At 43.5% G+C, this 18,952-nt stretch overlaps 1 protein-coding gene across 5 annotated transcripts in view; it reads right to left on the bottom strand.

Moving 5' to 3' along the window:
* PPME1 (protein phosphatase methylesterase 1) overlaps positions 1–18,952 on the bottom strand; it is a 36,962-nt gene that overhangs the window by 11,499 nt on the left and 6,511 nt on the right. For all 5 annotated transcript variants that reach the window (XR_010070115.1, XR_010070119.1, XR_010070116.1 and 2 more), the window contains exons 2-7: positions 9,821–9,914; positions 7,248–7,340; positions 4,279–4,336; positions 3,291–3,342; positions 1,326–1,480; positions 702–792 (exon numbers count right to left, since the gene is read on the bottom strand). Coding sequence is in view for 1 of the 5 variants with exons in the window: in XM_063327804.1 (XP_063183874.1) it covers positions 702–792; positions 1,326–1,480; positions 3,291–3,342; positions 4,279–4,336; positions 7,248–7,340; positions 9,821–9,914 (543 nt within the window). In the remaining 4 variants the exon portion in view is untranslated. The remainder of the gene's footprint in view (positions 1–701; positions 793–1,325; positions 1,481–3,290; positions 3,343–4,278; positions 4,337–7,247; positions 7,341–9,820; positions 9,915–18,952) is intronic.

The raw sequence follows: 18,952 nt of genomic DNA, 5'->3' as shown, positions 1-18,952 counted from the left end.
ACAGAATCAGCATCTAGCAGGCCCAGAAACTGGAGCGAAAGGTCTTTACAGCTCACGACTTCCCCAAAACCTCCCGTTCTCAGAAGGTGTTTGGAGTGGCTCACACTATGGGACAACTTACTTGAACCACCCATTGTCCCTGTAACTGTGAATTAAAAGACACGCGGGAGAAGTGTTGATGGGGAAACAGTGAAGTGGGGTCATACCCACCTCATGGCAGGGGACAGGGAGAGGTCAAAAATTATGCTGGGTAACTGGTACCAGAAGTGGGCTGGGTAAGAACAGAACTGGGTAAGTCTACAAACTTAACCGTCAGGCCTCTCCCTTTCAAATTCAGCTCCCAGATGTGCAATTAATTCTTTCTGAACTGGAAATAAGTCCCATTTCTTACAGATTGGGATCTCTCAAGCTTCTTCTGTAATAGCTGGGACACTTACAAGGAAGCCGTAGTTCATACCATGAGGCTTTCCCTTAGTTGAAGCTCTTAGAGGATCCTTCTCCAATGCCTAGCCAACTCTCCCAGGAAATTAATTATCTTTGAGACCTCTCTCTCCCTGTCAAATCAGCCAAGGAATTGGTGACAACAGTCGGGGAAGTTAGCACGAAAGGCGAAAACAGACAAATTACACAAACTTTGTTTCCTTTGGGAGCCAAGCTAAAAAGACAAGTGATTTTGGAGACTACGTATGCCCATGCATTACCTCCACTCAATGGCATTCTCAAGCGACTTGAATGTTTTGGGACGACTCCTTAAGAAGTTCTGCATGCTGTTCAACGCGTCCATAGCTGTACCTAAAACCAAGTTTTTAACTTTATGGCATCTGATGAAATTATTGCCACATCCCCTCCATACAGAACTGGCTACCAGGGAACGCTCTCAGAGAGAGCTGGAGCTCGCTGGGGATTTAATGTTGTTAAGGAAAGTACAGCTTAGAACTCCTAAACCCACAGTCACACCTCCTCTCACATTAGAGAATTAATATTTGAACAGGTAGGACAGTTCAGATAGTAAGAGAAGGCAGTAACCACTCATCAACGTCATGCATTATGTAAAAAGCCACCTTTCTCCTCGCTAACAAGAAAGTATTGCAAACAAATTGTCAGGAAAATAGCAAACACAGAGTCCATCTGGGAAAATCAAAAAGAGGGGGGTGCAATAGAAAGATTTCTGTGTAGGTAGCATCTGTTTAGGAAGATGGAGTAGGCATTGGTTTAAAAACTGGGCAAAACTTTCCATATTCAGGGATTTGCGGATAAAAGATCAACGTGGAAGACAGAACCCCACTGAAGGGGGCAGAAGCCTGTCCCAGGGTACACACACTTACCCTCCACAACGTCGATCATGCACAGACCCAGTAAACTTGGCACCAAATTGGCGACGGCCGTGTGCACTGCGATGGCACCCCCCATGCTGTGCCCGATCAGCATGATAGGGGGGGGAAGGTCCCCATACAGAGCTTCAACCACATTCCCAACGTCTCTGCCAAATTGAGATAAAAGCGTGGTTGGCATCTCTTACCTTGATACATTTCTGAAGCGGATTTGTACATTGGGAGGAGAAAGTACAGATCCAAAATAGATGTACGGCTTCAAATCCTCTTTGTGCTCATTTAACCCACAGGTAATTGAGACGAGTTTATTCTCTTATCGCTGTTTCATCTAGGCACCAATGCAGGAAATCGTTCCAGCCAATACTTTCCTGAACAAGCATGTCATTGCCCTTTTTACCAACAGAAAGCGTTCATTTAAAAGAAGTGCCTGAAGAGAACCTTTTACGTTGACATTTGCTGTTAGGAATTTCACGTAAAAGGCGAGAAAGCTGTCAAATCTTCTTGCACGGAAGCGCAGACTAAGAAATTCACTGTTCTGAAGGGAGAAACCTTTTGCAATTGAAAAGAGAAAATAACTGAGCCCTACTGACCAAGGCAGAGATAAACACCACCGAGCAAAAGCAAAACGATTCAGACTTTCTATGAGCATAGATACCACAAAAAAAGGGGCAATTTCTCCTCCTTACCATAAGGCACCTACTTTAAACTAAAGCTGTCACTGCAGTACCTGAAAGCTGGCTGGTGCCACTCACAAAACCCCAAAAAATAGCAGAGCTCATCATTGAAATCTAAGAGCACTGTAGTTGAAAACACCCAAATTGGCTTTCCTGACTAAAACCATTCAGAGGAACCGGAGACCTGAGCAGTGCTACAACTGGAAAATAGAAAACAAGTCAAAAAAATAAAAAAAAAAGGTTGACCAACTTGTTTGCTCCATCAGAAAAAGTTGCTTGAGGATTCAATTAAAAAAAAAAAAAAAGAAAACCAGCTATAATTTAAGGCTCCCATTTAAAAGCTACTGAGGAATAACTTTCAAGCTCGTTGCCAAGGGGAGAGAAAGGTTTAAAAACAAAAGGAATTTGTTTTCCCCCCAAGGTAGTGCTGCTCCAGATCTAAAAAAATTCTAATCATTTCATAGGGCATCTCCTGAGGACAGTAACACATCAGGACCTGACAAGGCGTAAGCAGCAGCAATCGGTACACAATGGAAGTCAGAATACATTTCACACATGGCCTCCCCACAACAAACCCAGTGGATTTGTTCGTATGAAGTCTACAAAATCCTCTGTGATTTAATTGTAGTCACAGCAAAGAGTTTCTTTGTACTAAATGTGGACACAACGTAATGTGCTTAGCGGTGGGTATTTGTTTTTCTTACAGCTTTGTCAAGAGGGGGATTTGCATCCCAAAGCAGGTCGGGATAGTTTGAAAAAGCAACTCTCTCCACGCTTGGAAATCTCAGTCTGTGACCCACACTTTGGGGATGCTACCAGTCTAAGACGGGCACGCTCTGAACGCTCGCTCGAGGAGCCCAGGAAGAACCAAACCGGTAATTTTAAGCTAAAATGCCCCACTTGGTTATGTCCAAGGAAAGCATTAAGCATTCCCCTTCTATTAGGAAATCTCTAGCAAGTGTTACAGCGTGTTGCAGGTTTAAAGTGTTCACTGCAATGAAGCCACCGATATTTAAAGTGAGTTTAAAGTCTGAGGGTATCTAGAGAACGGCTCCAGTTTGGAGTCTGACTCAGCTAGAAGAGGTGTAATTTCAAACAAATTTCAAACTGTCCCAAAACGGAAGGAAAAAAAGGGACAACTACCAGAATAATGTGAAATGAAACTATCTTCCAGCCCCCTTGAATGATGGTTGTGTGTCCTCAAGTAGTTGATTGTTCATTCAAGGAAAGAAAATAAAGGTTTGTGAGAAGTGAAATACTGAAGAGAGAGGGTAAGCTTCCTTACTTTGACATAGTCTCTGCAGACAGATCTTCAGGATTCCTAACTTTTGTTTCTCCTGAAAGAACAAAAAAAAAAAAAAAGTAAAGTTCACATAAGCTGGAAACCTTCAGGCCCTTCAGGAATTAGAGCAGCAACTGTACAAAGCTTTTTTGGCACAGTTATTAAGAGCAAGCCTACTGCAGTTAATATGAATAATTAAGAAACCCGGAATTAATAGGAACGGTTGGTACTTTATCGCATTATAGCTTACGGGTAGGAAACGCTCCCCATAACTGTTCCATATTTGCAATGTATCTTAAAGCTAAAAGAACAGACCTTATTTCTAATGGTAAAGACAACCTATAGGTTATGCAAATATGAAGGAGGGGGTTAGTGCCAGCCTGTAGGAAGGAACAAGGCCACCACTGCCTCACACAAAGGCATGGGGAGTCTCAGCTTCTGGCACCTGAGGACAGATGGCTGCAGAGCTCTAGAAGCCATTTTTCCATCCCTGGTTTTGAACAACCCCGGGGAGACTGGGTTTGAAATACTGAGGAGAGCTTATAGCAGCTTTCCGGTATCTGAAGGGGGCTACAGGAAAACTGGGGAGGGAGTTTTTACAAGGGCATGTAGTGATGGGACAAGGGGTAATGACTTCAAACTGGAGGAGGGGAGATTTAGATGAGATCTCGGGCAGAAATTCCTGGCTGTGAGGGCGGTGAGCCCCTGGCCCAGGTTGCCCAGAGAAGCTGTGGCTGCCCCATCCCTGGAGGGGTTCAAGGCCAGGTTGGCCGGGGCTTGGAGCAAGCTGGGCTGGTGGGAGGTGTCCCTGCCCAGGGCAGGGGGGTGGAACTGGATGATCTTTCAGGTCCCTTCCAACCCAAACCATTCTGTGATTCTATGCCTTAAGGATGCTTTCTTAGTCATCTTGGAAGGGATTCATTATATCTTCTTTAAAAAATGAGAGTGCGTAACATGCTTATGTGATTTTAAATGTATTTATTTTACTTACCATGGCCTCGGAGATCTAAAGCCACAATCCTACACTGAATCCTGCTAATGATTGCAGACTGCAAGAAGGGACAAAGATAATATAATTTGCAAAGTGCCACACCTCATCCACAAAAAGATCAGTAACATTAAGCACTCCCTGAAATAATGGCAAAGGCTCAGATGGTGGGACAAAACGTCTCTACTGCCAACAAAGCGGCTGAACCCGGATTGCACGAGGTGTCACAGAAAGCAAGCAAGAATATTTCATATAAACTATCCTTAATTAACCACACCTCCACCCTTTCTACCATTGTTAACGCCACCTCCGAGGACATTTACTTCACTGTGCATAAGACATTACGTGCGTTTCCTGGGCTAATGAATTCAAGCTCTGCAGCACCTCTGAAAACCAAAACGCAGCAGCAGGATTACAGACACCAAAGTAATGTCCCCCGTCCCCAAGCCCCACGCGTTACAAAATTGGCTATACAGCAGAGATGAAGATGAAGCCGCTGCTTTGCAGCTTGCATTCAATTTGCTCTCAAAGAACAGAATTTTACAGTAAGACTAAAGTGTACAAAAATGGATTAGCCCAAAGGGGTCGGGGGGAACGAGTGACGAATCTTGTTCAAGTCAGGTAGGGCTGCAACACGATTGTGGTTCTATTTGTCCCTGACAACTCAATTTACGTAAGTTATTTCAGGCATCACAGTGATTAAATGGCATTCTCTGTTGAAAGGAAGATTTTTTGTGTGAAAGAATCATTGATTATTTAACAGCCCTGCAGGAGCGGGGGAATTTGTTGAGGGATTCTTAATAGAACCACCTACATAATGGGCAGAGATCTGAAAGCTGCCCAGTCCTCATATTTTAGTTGTTCAGCTATTCAGCTCGTAAATGACTCTAGCAGTTGCTCTCCCAAAAGCCACCAAATCCACAAGTTAAATATTTTAGAGCCCCTAAAGACACCCTGAAACCTCAATCTGCAAGGTGCTTATGCACCTAAGCAATAATTTAACTAGTCAGAGGAACTCTTTGCTGCTAAAAATCAAACTGTTGTCAGTAGGGAGTAAGGAAAGAGGATCATCAACATGATGTGAGAGAATGGGAGGCTTTCCAGTGCCCTGAGTTTTATCCAAATAGGAGTACTTTGGCCAAGAGAAGTACAAACACATCATCCGGGAGATTACCAGGCCAAGAAGCAAAGGAAGAAAGGAGCACATCGGTCCTGCAGGCTGTTATTTTATTCATAGATGGTTACTCTCAATGCTTCCCAATTTGGGTTTCTTCTTGGTTTTTGGGGGAAGAGTTGTTTGGTTTTGTGTTTTTGGGTTTTTTTGGTTTTTTTTTTTGTTTTTGTTTTTTTTTTTTTAAGTTCTGGTTCATCTCAAACATTTAACACTTGCATTGCTTGGGACAAACTTTAATTTCAAAATGCGCAAAGGAAATAATTCCGTAGCAGCCACACAAAGGCGTGGGCTAATTGTTGTGGCAGTTTCCTTCTCCAGACGCAGTCCCGAGTGCAAGGCGTAAATCTTGTATATGATCTATCTTGTTATGATCTTGTCATGATCTAACTTTGTTAATTGCTCACAGTAACATAAAAAGGCAGTAAGCATAAGGTACAGTGTTACGACTGCAATCGCACTGCTAAATTCAACTCTGGAGAGTTTTAAATGTAAAACCAGTATTGGGGTTGCTGTTGGAAATAAAGAGCTCTAGAGAGGGCGGAAGTGACTTGTAAGAAGCCCTTTCCTTAAATCAGAAAAATGTGACTTCATACCTTTGTCTCCAGTGAAAAGCAGTGACCTTCACTACATCTGTTCAAGGTACTTGTGTACCATAACAAAAAACATTAAACTAGCAGAGGAAAAGACGCGCGTGCACCTTGGCAACCAGCGAGCCACAAGCAAGTACCTACAGCATTTAGTAAGACAGAGATTTAAGTCTTAAAGTTCAACAGTTTCAGAAGACTTATATCTGCAGTCTCTGGGTCAGCTCAAGTTACAAACGAACTGCTAGGTGTAAAACTACTAGTCAATACCAAAATTACAGCCCAGGTAGTAAAGTATTTTTCTAGTCTGTCTGATTATAAGATGGTTTACGATTACACCATCAGGATTACTCAACAGTAGCCATGTCGGGAATCGAAGAGCAGCTGGTAATGACTCTTCTAAAATGTTAATTCTTGTTACTCATTTGACTCTCTGCTGAAAGGGATCTACACCACCAGACTGCTGAAAGGTAACAAACATGACACAGCCAAAGGGAAGATGTAAAGACTTCCGTCTGTCCAGCCGCACTTCCATGAAAGTCATCCTACAGCATCCTTCTGTTAAGGGCACTAGACAGCTTGAAGAGCTCCTGGATTAAAAAGGTCCCAAATAAAAATCACACACTGCAAGTGATTTCCTTGGAATCCTTTAAAAGTCCTCTTCCTTAACTCCCTTTATTTTTTAAAGGGAACAGGTTGGGGGAGGAATTTTGGTTTGGTCAGTCCCCACGCTCACTCCTATTGACACCCATCCTCAGTTCGCTCTTCAGAGAGTTGCTTGTGCAGCAAACGAGGTTTCTCAACAAATCAAACAGGACCTTAACCACGCAAAGATAACGCTGTTATGATGAGATAAAGCTGTTGAACTTTCACTAGCAGTCATGAAAAAGCAGCCTTCTGAAAAAAACTGGATATGCTATCACGAGAAATGTCTTGGCACTTCATTAAAACACATGAGCTATTTATGTAGTTTTGGTTACAGCTGATAATTAAAAGCTAGATGATAAACCTTTGCATGTGCTTTGCCTACATAATAAATACACTGACAGTGAAATATTTAGAAAACTTGAGTCAGGTGCGCACCAGGAGATTATAAAACAGTTTTCTGGAGTGATTTTCCCATGCTTAATATAGCTGAACGGTTAGCTGCCTTCCACGCTCAGAGGACTATATTTGCATACATAGAAACTTCTACAAAGCGGCAGCTTACTTACAGTAAATACAGCCCAGGAAAGAGCAGAATGGCCTCCACCGTGTAACAGCAGCAAGACAGGTCCCTCCAATCCGCTTTTGTAAATTCGAAAAGTGTATGAACAGTTAAGGACATTTCATAATGTTATTTGAAGTAAGTTACTTAGCTGAATGTGCTTTGGAGTCTGCAATGCCCCACAGTGTTTTGTTTCTATCCTTGTGCACCTGAGGCATCGTTTCTCCACAGGCACATGCAAGCACAACCTGGACAAAATCTGCTTTATTTAAGCTTCAAGAGTTGTTTTCCTGCTGTCCAAGTCTCCCCCTCCCTGTAATGCACCCATCTCCTGCCCGCACCCTTTCCCCCTGTGCACAACAGTGAACTAAACAATTAGGAGCAAAGCCAAACCGTGATCGGCACACGCTTCGGTGCATGTAATTTTGATTTGGTGTATTTTCTTATTACTTCCAAGGAAAAATGTCAGACAAACCAGTAAGTAAGATTTTTAAAGGCAATCTAATTACTCTCTGGAACATACATAGCAAAGATGCTTCACTAAGGTAACTAAAGTCCCCTTACACTATATATTTAGATACAGAAAAATCAGTTTAACTAACACTAAAACCAACATCCCTTAGGGAAAGGCACAGAACTGGGAGTTGCGAGATCTGCGTTCAGTGCCCGAAACTGTGACCAACAGATCAGACAAGTCACTTCACCTCCTTTCTGCTGTTCTCTGTCTGTTCTTGGGGTGGAACCCCAAAAGTGTTCCTCTGACTCTAAGGGTGCTAGCTGCGGTCACCAATGAGGCTGCTCATCGTTTTTGTGCTGAATACTGCAGTGCCCTTTGGATCTGCTGGTCGCAAACAGTTCATGCAGGTGCTCCCTACGCCATTTCAGTTACAGTGAGCTGCGTCGGCTTAAATAACTTCCTCAGCTGAGGTTTGTTCACACAAGGAGATCTGATGGAGCAGTAACAGGTAGCTGGGGCAGACAGCGGGCACCAACTCCATTCATTAATTCAGCTGCTTCCACTGCACGCATCTGCCCACAACCTATCATACAGGAGCTCAAGCTTCTGTTAAAGGTCATAGGTAACACCATAAATCCCAAGTAACTAAGACTTGTTTAAATTTAGGATGCTTATGTACACCACCTATCCGAATAGGTCCATTATCCGTTTAATTTTATTATTTATGAAGCCTCAGGGGTGCGCCCGGCCCCTACATCAAAGGCAGACAAGGTGCATATCACGAAGAGTTCATAGGATCGATTGGACAAATGCAGTTAATAAACACAAAATAACGACAAGCTGAGGAAAACAACAAAGACGAATTTCTCATTTCAAAGCATCACATGCTACTGACATTAGAGAAATAATTACTAAATTGGTATTTGGAGAGCGTTTGGTTTTCCTAATGGCCAAGCTAGAATATGCATGCTTAAAAACCAGGCAACTATTTAAACTACAAGGTTGTGTTATTTAAACACAGATTAAAACGTTTCCATTTTGTAATTAGGTCAAAAGACCTGGAAGTACCTCCCAAACCTGCTTTTGTCAGAGCTGTAGGCAGAGGTAGAACAGATGGGAAGTCTTGTCCCAGTACCTTCACACACCGTGCTTGTTGGGGCGCTCCCAGTTAGTAAACGGCCTGGATACAACAGTGGTTTGAGCACGTCAGAGAGGATGACTGCCATCAGTTGGGTTAAACAGTAACTGGAAGACTTTAAAGAGGAATCAGCATGAAAAGAAATATAAAAGCAACAGGAACATTTGCAAATGGGGCAGAGATCTTGGAGAGGAAACAGCAGCAGTCAAAACCTGGTGTGATGCTGCCAGAAGACTCCCTGATGGCACCACCGCCTCCACCTTGGCCAGAAGAAGCTTCCTTGTCTGCACACCAGCTAGCGGACTGACAATTCGGGGTGCAACAAGTAGGGACCCGCACCTTGGGTGTGTGTACGTGACCTCACATGGGAGTAGCACGGGTAGCATCCACACCTCCCACAGGAGATGGGCACCAGTAGATCCTGCAGTCCCAGAAGAAACCGCGTGGGCTTGTAACCCGCACTTCTTGGGGGTGCATATGACCATGCACGTATGTTTGTTTGTTTGTGTACAGGAACAGAATGTCCTAGGATTCATTGTAAAAAGGCATTTAGAAATTTGCAAGTATTTATTAACATTTAAGTGTTCAGTGTTGAGGTTTACCTGTTGCACTGCTGACACTGATCCTGAACATACGGTTCACTGATTGCCAGTTAATTACCCATCATTAATAAAAATCAATAAATAGCTTTGATCCTGACACGGTTTAAGCTATGGGAACTGATGAGCATTTCCCTGCAAAATATGTTATTGAACTGTTGGATACACTTTTCTTAAATTAATGATTACTAAAGAAGCAACGCCAGGAATTGACCTTGCTAATACATCTGAACTGTCAGCTTAGAAGCTCTAGTTACTGATACCGATCCCTACAAAAGAAAAAATGGAAGATGAAAAAGCTGCAGAGAACCCCAAGAAACGAAACGACACGCGATACCGTCCCAGTCACTGAGTATAAGAAAAGTTCGGTCTGGAAAAAAGGATATATCCTTGCCAGTTTCATTTTCTACCACAACGTCCTCCATAGATTCAAAGTACTGGCTCCAAAGCACTGGTGAAAAATCACGCTTTCTTCCAGGGCTGCAAGACAAAAAAAAAATTCAGTAAGAAAGAGATATTTTATAAATCTTTCATTTAAATTGACACACAAAGTGTCATTACATACATTGAGGAGAACACGCCGGTGTTACACAACAGTTGAGGACTGGAGTCAAACGATGCATTTCTGAAATTCCCATACAGCTACAATATTAGCAATTTTATAGTCAGTAAGGAAATTCTCCCTTTTTCCCCCCCCACTAATCGTTGCTCCTATTGAGGAGATCACAAAGATGCACGGGAAAGCTACTGGAGAGACAGAGAGAAGAGTATTTGCCTCGTAAAGCAATACCAAGGAAGACTGAACAACGGCGATTTAGACTACACAGACCTAAGCCAAGGGAAAAGAAAAAGAACAGGGCACGCAGTGATACTGTCCCAGTACAATCTCCCAGTTTGCAATGACCCACAGATCGGGCACTTCAAAAGCCAGAGTCAAAAGTCATTAACTACTTTTGTATTTAATGGTGTTGCTCTAGCCTTAAAGCAAGCCTGATGCTGACATGACTGGGAGCGCTCCAGTGCCTGGAACACAGGAAATGACCCTAAATTTATGATTCAGCCCATAAATTGTAATTTAAAAAAGAATAATACATCCCTCTCCCAAGCCACCTTGACACCACGGTATTGAAAAGCAGAGCGTCAGCTATTTACTGAGGGTAACTACTAATTTACCATGTACTCCTTGTCATGAGATTATAACTTTCCTAGAAATCGCCTCTAATTTTTGGAAGAAATAGAATTCAAACAGAAAGTCAACCTGTCCCGAAGGCTGAGTGGCTGGTAGAAAAACTACGGAGAGAATTGAACAGCATCATATATAGAAGAAACTTAGAAACGCTGTTTGGAGCAAGATAAATAAAATCCACCAGGTTTAGGTTAACAGCAGCAAGTTTTAATTACAGATCAAGTTTCCTGGAGTTTATTGCGACGGCTCAAACTTTAGCATATTTGTAAACAGATCTAGTATTTAAATACTGCACGTAGGGCGACATCAGGACTGTGAAGGAAAAGAACAAGACCAAATTAATTCAAATTAATGCTTCCGTATCCATCCTGCCTCAGTTACGGACCACGAGAAAAGCATCGCAATAAAGACCAATAAACTCTCCTCAAGTTGCCGCCTTCTGTGTTCTTAGAGCTACGCAGGCAACTGTCCGTGATTCTGAAAATATCCTATAATAAAAACATTTTGTTAGGAAGGATGCTATCAAGTCCAGAAATGTGAGTAAAAGGTACTGAGTCCAAAAAGGCTAAAGTGATTTAAAAATAAATAAATAAATAAGATAGGATTTTAAAAACTGTATTTGGAATTAAGGGCCATAACAACCAGACTGCGCAACAGGTGCTGGCAGAATACTTCCACGCCAGGCTCTGGTTTGCTCCGGGCTTTGCACTTATTCCCAGGTTGCTATAATTCCTTTAGAAGTCATAATCTACCCATACAGAAACACTGCTCTATTGGCATCAAAAAAACGGAACAACCTAGGAAGGTAAAATCTGGCCAAACACATTCCAATCACTGGAGACTTCCGGATGCCCAATTCTATCCAGCACAAACTAGGGAGCCCAGAAGCACGATTTCTTTCGCTATCGCATCGTTTGCCAAACACCGATGAACAAGCACTGCACAGGCAAGAAAATCATAGAATCATAGAATCATAGGGTTGGAAGGGACCTCTGGAGATCACCCAGTCCAACCCCCCTGCCAGAGCAGGGTCACCTAGAGCAGGTTACACAGGAACATGTCCAGGCGGGTTTTGAATGTCTCCAGAGTTGGAGACTCCACCACCTCTCTGGGCAGCCTCTTCCAGTGCTCTGCCACCCTCAGGGTAAAGAAGTTCCTCCTCATGTTTAGGTGGAACTTCCTATGTTCAAGTTTGTGCCCATTGCCTCTTGTCCTGTCCCCGGGCACCACTGAAAAGAGCCTGGCCCCATCCTCCTGACACCCACCCTTTAAGTATTTATAAGTGTTGATAAGGTCACCCCTCAGCCGTCTTTTTTCCAGAGTGAAGAGACCCAAATCCCTCAGCCTTTCCTCATAAGAGAGGTGTTCCAGTCCCCTAATCATCTTTGTAGCCCTCTGCTGCACCCTTTCCAGCAGTTCCCTGTCCCTCTTGAACCGGGGAGCCCAGAACTGGACACAGTACTCCAGGTGTGGCCTCACCAAGGCAGAGTAGAGGGGGAGGATGACCTCCCTTGACCTGCTGGCCACGCTCCTCTTGATGCACCCCAGGATGCCATTGGCCTTCTTGGCCACAAGGGCACATTGCTGGCTCATGGTCATCCTGTTGTCCACCAGGACTCCCAGGTCTCTTTCCACAGAGCTGCTCTCCAGCAGGTCAGCCCCCAACCTGTCCTGGTGCATGGGGTTGTTCCTCCCCAGGTGCAGCACCCTACACTTGCCCTTGTTGAACTTCATAAGGTTTCTCTCTGCCCAGATCTCCAACCTGTCCAGGTCTCTCTGTATGGCGGCACAGCCTTCCGGTGTGTCAGCCACCCCACCCAGCTTAGTGTCATCAGCAAACTTGCTGAGGGTGCACTCTATCCCCTCGTCCAGGTCATTGATGAATATATTGAAGAGGACTGGACCCAGTACTGACCCCTGGGGAACACCACTCGTCACTGGTCTCCAACTAGACTCTGTGCCCCTAATCACAACCCTCTGAGCTCTATCTTTCAACCAGTTTTCTATCCACCCCACTGTCCATTCATCTAACCCACACTTCCTAAGCTTCCCTATTAGGATGCTGTGGGAGACCGTGTCAAACGCCTTGCTTAAGTCAAGGTAGACCACATCTACCGCCCTCCCCTCATCTATCCATCTAGTCATGCCATCGTAGAAGGCTATCAGATTAGTCAGACATGATTTCCCCTTGGTGAATCCATGCTGAGTACTTCTGATAGCTTTCCTTTCCTCCACGTGCCTTGAGATGACACCCAGAACGAGCTGTTCCATCATCTTTCCAGGGATGGAGGTGAGGCTGACCGGCCTGTAGTTCCCCGGCTCCTCCTTCTTGCCTTTCTTGAAGACTGGAGTGACACTGGCTTTCCTCCAGTCCCCAGGCACCTCGCCTGTTCTCCAGGACTTTTCAAAGATGATGGAGAGCGGCCCAGCAATGACTTCTGCCAGCTCCCTCAGCACTCTCGGGTGCATCCCATCAGGGCCCATGGACTTGTATCCTAACGGTGGATACCGGGGGAAGAGAAGGTGCTTTGGAGACGGACCAAAACTACTGTGTTAAAAGAGGACTCGGTGCAATAAAAGATTTGGAGATAGGTGCTACCTGCGGACTGCTCCGTGTCTAGTAACTACGTCTACCTGGGGAGGTTTCCTCCTTTTGGATAAGCCAGCATCTTCCTGCCACTGTTCCGCACTCCCAGGGAATAACACCTCAACAGAGGCAGTTAAAAAAAAAAAAAAAAAAAAAAAAAAAAAGCCTGGTTTTCCTAGTAACACATTTCCAAAACGTGAATCACAGTCATTATTCCTCATAAGTAGTGAGACTCATCTCCTCTTTAGGATAAGTCTAATTTCTGCTGTGGTTTGTTGACAGGTATATCACAAAGCACCGCAACAAATTACACCTTAAATTAGCTGCTCCTGTAGTACTAATGTCAGGTCATACCTAGCACCTTAGGGAATGCAATTCCCCTAAAGGATTGGGTGAATGCAGAAGACCTGTTCTGCAGACATCGTATAAACCAGGACTCTTAAAGGTGCCCAGTTGATAAACCGATTTATTTTTTTTGCTTCCATCAAAAGGTGCAGCTGTGCCCTCTCCTTGTATCCCCATCACTAACAAAAGGCTCCGCAATCAGAATTTTTCCCGATGACTCAGTTGATGCAAAATCTGTTTCTCAGGCTGCTCTTCACTCAGTAAGGCTAAAAGAGTAGTGCTTAATTTTGGCAACGACATAATTAGGCTAGATTCGAGCCCAGTATACAGGATGAGTAACAGTGCACCATTTTAACAGGCTTTTTGCACTTCAGCTCTTCTGGGGGAGGCAATCAGCACAGAATATTAAAATCAAGCATGGGAGTGGGGGGTGAAAGACCTTCATGGGAAAAAAAAAAATCTCCTCTGCTAAAGGAAGTTTCTCCTGAATTCTCGCCTTCCTAAAGAAACAGACAAAGCAGCTTTTCGATTTTGTAGAAACAAAACTCCTATTTCCCCTGATATTTCCAGAATATGAAACATAAAACAACCACTCCCTGAAGGGTCCACATTCTCTTCTGTGGGTTTCCAGACTTCAGTATTGTTCTTGTCAAATTTCAATTAAATAAAATGAGATGTCACACACCTACGTAAATCCAGAAAATACAAATTTCTTACTGCCTCAGCTCAATCTCATTCTCTGATTAAAGAAAAAATATCGCATTCAAACCTTAGCCTTTCAAAGAATGCTGCAGATCAGGAAGAACAGAGCGATGTAATACCAAGATGACAAGTTGTGATAATATTGGGCAGAACCAAGCACACCTGCACAGGTGTCCAAGTATCCAAGGAAGGGAGAAGACATTTGCTGTGACACCGTTGTAACATTCTGCTTGCTAGAAAAAACATAAAACACAAAACTCCCAGTGCAGGTCAAGATTCCAAAAACAACGAATGCTGAATTTCACAAGCAAGAATTTGGTATGAAATACAAAAAACTCGTATTATAAGAACTTCAAGCTACCTGACTTAAAATTGGTTTATCTCCTAGGACCACAACTGGTATGATGAGGGACAGTAAAGGTCCCTCCAGCTCTGTGACGTGTCACCGAGAGATGCCAGCACAGCAAGTGCTCTGCAAAGGGTTAAATAGGGAATAGGGTATGACCTCCAAATATTCACTATAAGCAGGACGGGGGACTCCGGAGGTTGCATCCTTAGCACCATGTTGCATTAGGGGTGGGCAGTTTCCATTAGTTCGTCACATAAAATACAAGTCACTTCCAGCCACAGCTACTTCCACAACATCTGTGACAACGGTGCCGCAATTTAATTAGGCTTTGAGCACGAAGGATTACTTCTGCTTGCTTTTAAGCCCACACTATAACAACGTTTGCCTGCTCTTCTCTACAATATTAATGACCGTATACACCCCTATCATATTTCCCTTGCCTGGGCCATGTATTTCTCAAGACGGGAGTCCTACTCTATTGATTATCTCCTTGCCCGGAAGCCAGCCCAGCCCTGATCCCGTTGTTTCTCTGTACCATTTCTGGCGCTTTCTGGAGATGGAGAGAACTGCCCACAGCTTGGATGATTTCCCTCCTTTGGTTTTTGAAGAGGCAGGATGCGCATTTAGTGACAACAAATTTCACCACCCTTTTAAAATGCAGCATTTCAACGCAGTGAGATTTTCCCCCAGCATGTTACGGCTGGTTTTAGGTTTGATTGTCCTGATTAATTCCAGGTGATCAGCAAATATCGTCATCCACCTGGCTACACCCCTTCCAACATAATCCAAAAATCCAGTAAACAGCAGGAACTCCCTGGTAACCTCCCCTGTATTGTGCGACCAGAACGTTTCTAAGTGGGCTTCTTACTCATACAACAGGCAGAACATGGGGAAATCCTGGAGCGAGTTGCTGATTAATCGTATCATGCCAGATGAAGTGTTTTGACAAATTAATCCACTTCTGTGGAAGCAGGGGTACAGCATGTACCGCCACTATTACACAAGGCAAGGGAACACCGAAGCCTGTTGACTAGTGCAAGGACATTAAACCTGTATTGCGTAGGAGAGGTATGAAACCACGTGAATCATCAGTAGCACAAGTTTGGGATATTTAGCACCAAAATTAATCATAACAAAAACCAAGAGATGAACTTCTCGCAGTCGGACACCAATGCTACAAGCCCAAACTGCAACAAAGTGAAGTAGCTTGAGCTGTTACTGATGACATCTGGTTCAGCATCTGTCACAAATGGCAAAACCCAGGTCACAGTTTCTACCAGTAAGTGCAGATTTTTAAGGATTCAAGACTGCCAGAGGGAATATAAAGCACAACACGAACCAAAATCAGCTGCCGATAGCCAAGCCACACAGAAAAGGTTCATTAATTCTGCATGGGCAAGAGCAAGTATAGAGGGACTCGGCATCGTTCCTTTTCTGATAGATGAAGAAGAGATCTCAAACTAACAAAGTAAAGTCGTGTACCCAGGCACAAGGCAAGAAACTGCATTAAATAGGATGGGGCACATGGTCCTGTGACGCACACGGTTGCCAAAAAGCTGGTGGTTTGTCAGCTGATTGCATTCTTAAGGGAGAGCATGGTGACCCCAGTCATGGCATGATTCTCAGGCATCTAAGGACAATCTCAACTTGGAGCACAGACTGTACTACTGCTGCACAAGGCACTGGTGCCACCATGTCTGGAATACTGTACTAGCAGCTGGATCAATAATTTAAGGATAGAACTTAGGAGGATTCAAAGAAGAGAAATAATTAAGACTGGAAAACAGGGCATCCAGCGAGAAGCTTTACACAGCCTGATCAGTTAAACACAACGCCAGGAGAGATGTGGGGGCAGGGGAGTGGAGGAGGAGTAAAGAATCATAGAATTGTCCAGGTTGGAAGGGACCTTTCAGATCATCAAGCCCAACCATTAACCTAACACTGACAAAAACCATCACTAAACCACGTCCTTCAGCACGACGTCTGCCTGGCTTTTAAATCCCTCCAGGGATGGCGACTCCACCATTGCCCTGGGCAGCCTGTTCCAATGCTCGATAACCCTTTTGGTGTAGAAACTAAGTTAACTTCATCTCAGTTGCTCAGATTGAAGGGGATTTTTAGCCTGTTTTCTCGAGCAGATAATCTTCGTGAGATCAGATAACCCAGAGAACTTGGTATCAGTCTCAAGCCTCTTAGGTGGACCTGATGCAGCTCCTCCTCGTGGAACTGGCGGACAAATAGAAAAGGCGACCCTCCAGTTACGGAGAGCACTGATACACAGTCACCATAAAGCAGAATAAACCTGTGAGGCTGCGAAGAAGACATCCCCTTCCTTCCCCATTCCTCCAGATTTAACCACTCCCCGTGAACAGATCTAGCTGAAAACAAAAATGGTTTTAATAGAATCATGGAATGGTTTAGGTTGGAAGGGATCTCTAAAGGCCATCTAGTTCCAACTCCCCTGCCATAAGCAGGGACATCTTCAACTAGATCAGGTTGCTCAAAGCCCCGTCCAATCTGGCCTTGAGCACTTCCAATGATCGGGCATCCACAACTGCTCTGGTCTTTCCCAGATCTTTCAGCCAGTTCTGTTCCCTACCTGGACAACTGCAAGGCCACCCAAACACAGCGCAATAGAGAAGATGAAGACAAAAAACAGTAGGACAGAGATTGTTCCCTTCAGTAGCACCACAAACCCACACAGCGTTGACCCGATCACATTGCCATAGTCTGGATTTGTAAAGCAACTATTGACTGAAATGGTTAAGCTTTGCTCAGTTTCACAAAAGCCATCCATAATTCCTACAGTAAAGTGAGATTAAATTGCTCAACTTTCCACTTTGGTTGGGGAAAACCTGAATGGGAAAACAAAAATAACAAAAAACCCCAAAAAGGGCACAAACCAAAGACTTACAAGTATTTTTGTATCTCCTTCCAACACCATTTCTGACAGCAGAGGTCCAACGCAGGACTACTACTAAATTTTTCATGCAAGAGGCAAGGGAGATCCATGGAGAATATCTCACGGATTGCAAGAGGAACCCATGAAATCAGAGCCAAGCCCTTCCCTCGGAACTTGCCACGCTACTTCTTGCCATACTGTTTGATTTAGTGGCTTTACCGAATGCTTAAAATTCAGCTTAACAAGAGTTAACACCTCCAGACAAAATGTTAGTAGTTATGTATCATATATGAAATATCTGGGAACAACATATACCAGAACTCCTACGTTTGCAGGAGAATTGGAGCAGAAAGTGAAGAGGAGCTGGGAATTAAAAACTATTGTCACCTCCAATACAAATACATGCAAATTGTAATTTAAAACAAAATACTTGCCTCCAAAGAATGCTTGGGAAAACATAAGTGACCTCTGATTTAATAGTGAGCCCGAAAAGGGCAGAATAAACATTGTAGTTTTCCACAAAACACCTGGTGCCCACAGGAAGCTGGGCAGCAGCGGATTTCAGAAAGACATTTCTCTGAAGAAAAAAATTCATATCTTTGATTTGTTATTTTTCTTAGAGCTTCCTTTTTTTAGCGATACATCAACACACATTCAAAATTAGAAGCAAGCCCAAAAACCAGCAGCTGTGATTTTGCACCTTCCTATGCTGAAGCAGTATTTTGCTGACCAAATATTTAAACTGACAGAACTAATTACGGCTTTTTAAAGTATCCGGCAGACCAAAACAGAAATGGATCCAACATAATAACTTTTCTAGAACGATCCTTAAACTCCAAGCCAGCCAGCCAGCATATTAAACTGGAATCACAAAACAAATTCTGGGCACCCTCTGCAGCTAGTTTTATCCTATTGTGCAGTTTGTCCTCTTCATCGCGTACTGAAAATGTGCACACACTGCAAGCGATCCTGCCGCAACAGGAGCCCACGTGGCTCAACAAATCTCTCACCAGTTTTTAAAGGGCTTTTCTGTCAGGTATTTTCCTAAAAAAAAGAAAAAAATAAAAGGTTGTACCAAGCAGGGAGAACCGGTTTTAGAAATGCCTTTTTTTGCTGACTGAGAGTCCACATTGAAAACTACTAACGCAATTAAAAATCATCGCATGCATCGATCAAAATACTTAATTCTTGCACCGCATCTGAACCCGACCAAAGCAAATCAAACATAATTTATATGTAAGAACAGCCATGGTTGACCAGTTGTATATAAAAATTCTAAGTATTGACAAGGACAGTATTTCACGTTCTGCCCTGAAGATACTGAATACATAAAATATTTCTTTATTAAAAAAGTTTCATGGGAAAAAAAAAACAGATTAGCAAGGCAGAAATTAGTTGAAATTTTCATGATCGAATTACACAGATCTGATCCAATCAAGCCCTTCTA

This window comes from Chroicocephalus ridibundus, chromosome 1 (assembly GCF_963924245.1).
Source record: "Chroicocephalus ridibundus chromosome 1, bChrRid1.1, whole genome shotgun sequence".
NCBI classification, from domain to species: domain Eukaryota; kingdom Metazoa; phylum Chordata; class Aves; order Charadriiformes; family Laridae; genus Chroicocephalus; species Chroicocephalus ridibundus.
Note: the sequence above shows the minus strand (reverse complement) of the source record. Positions and strands in the feature narration are given on the sequence as shown.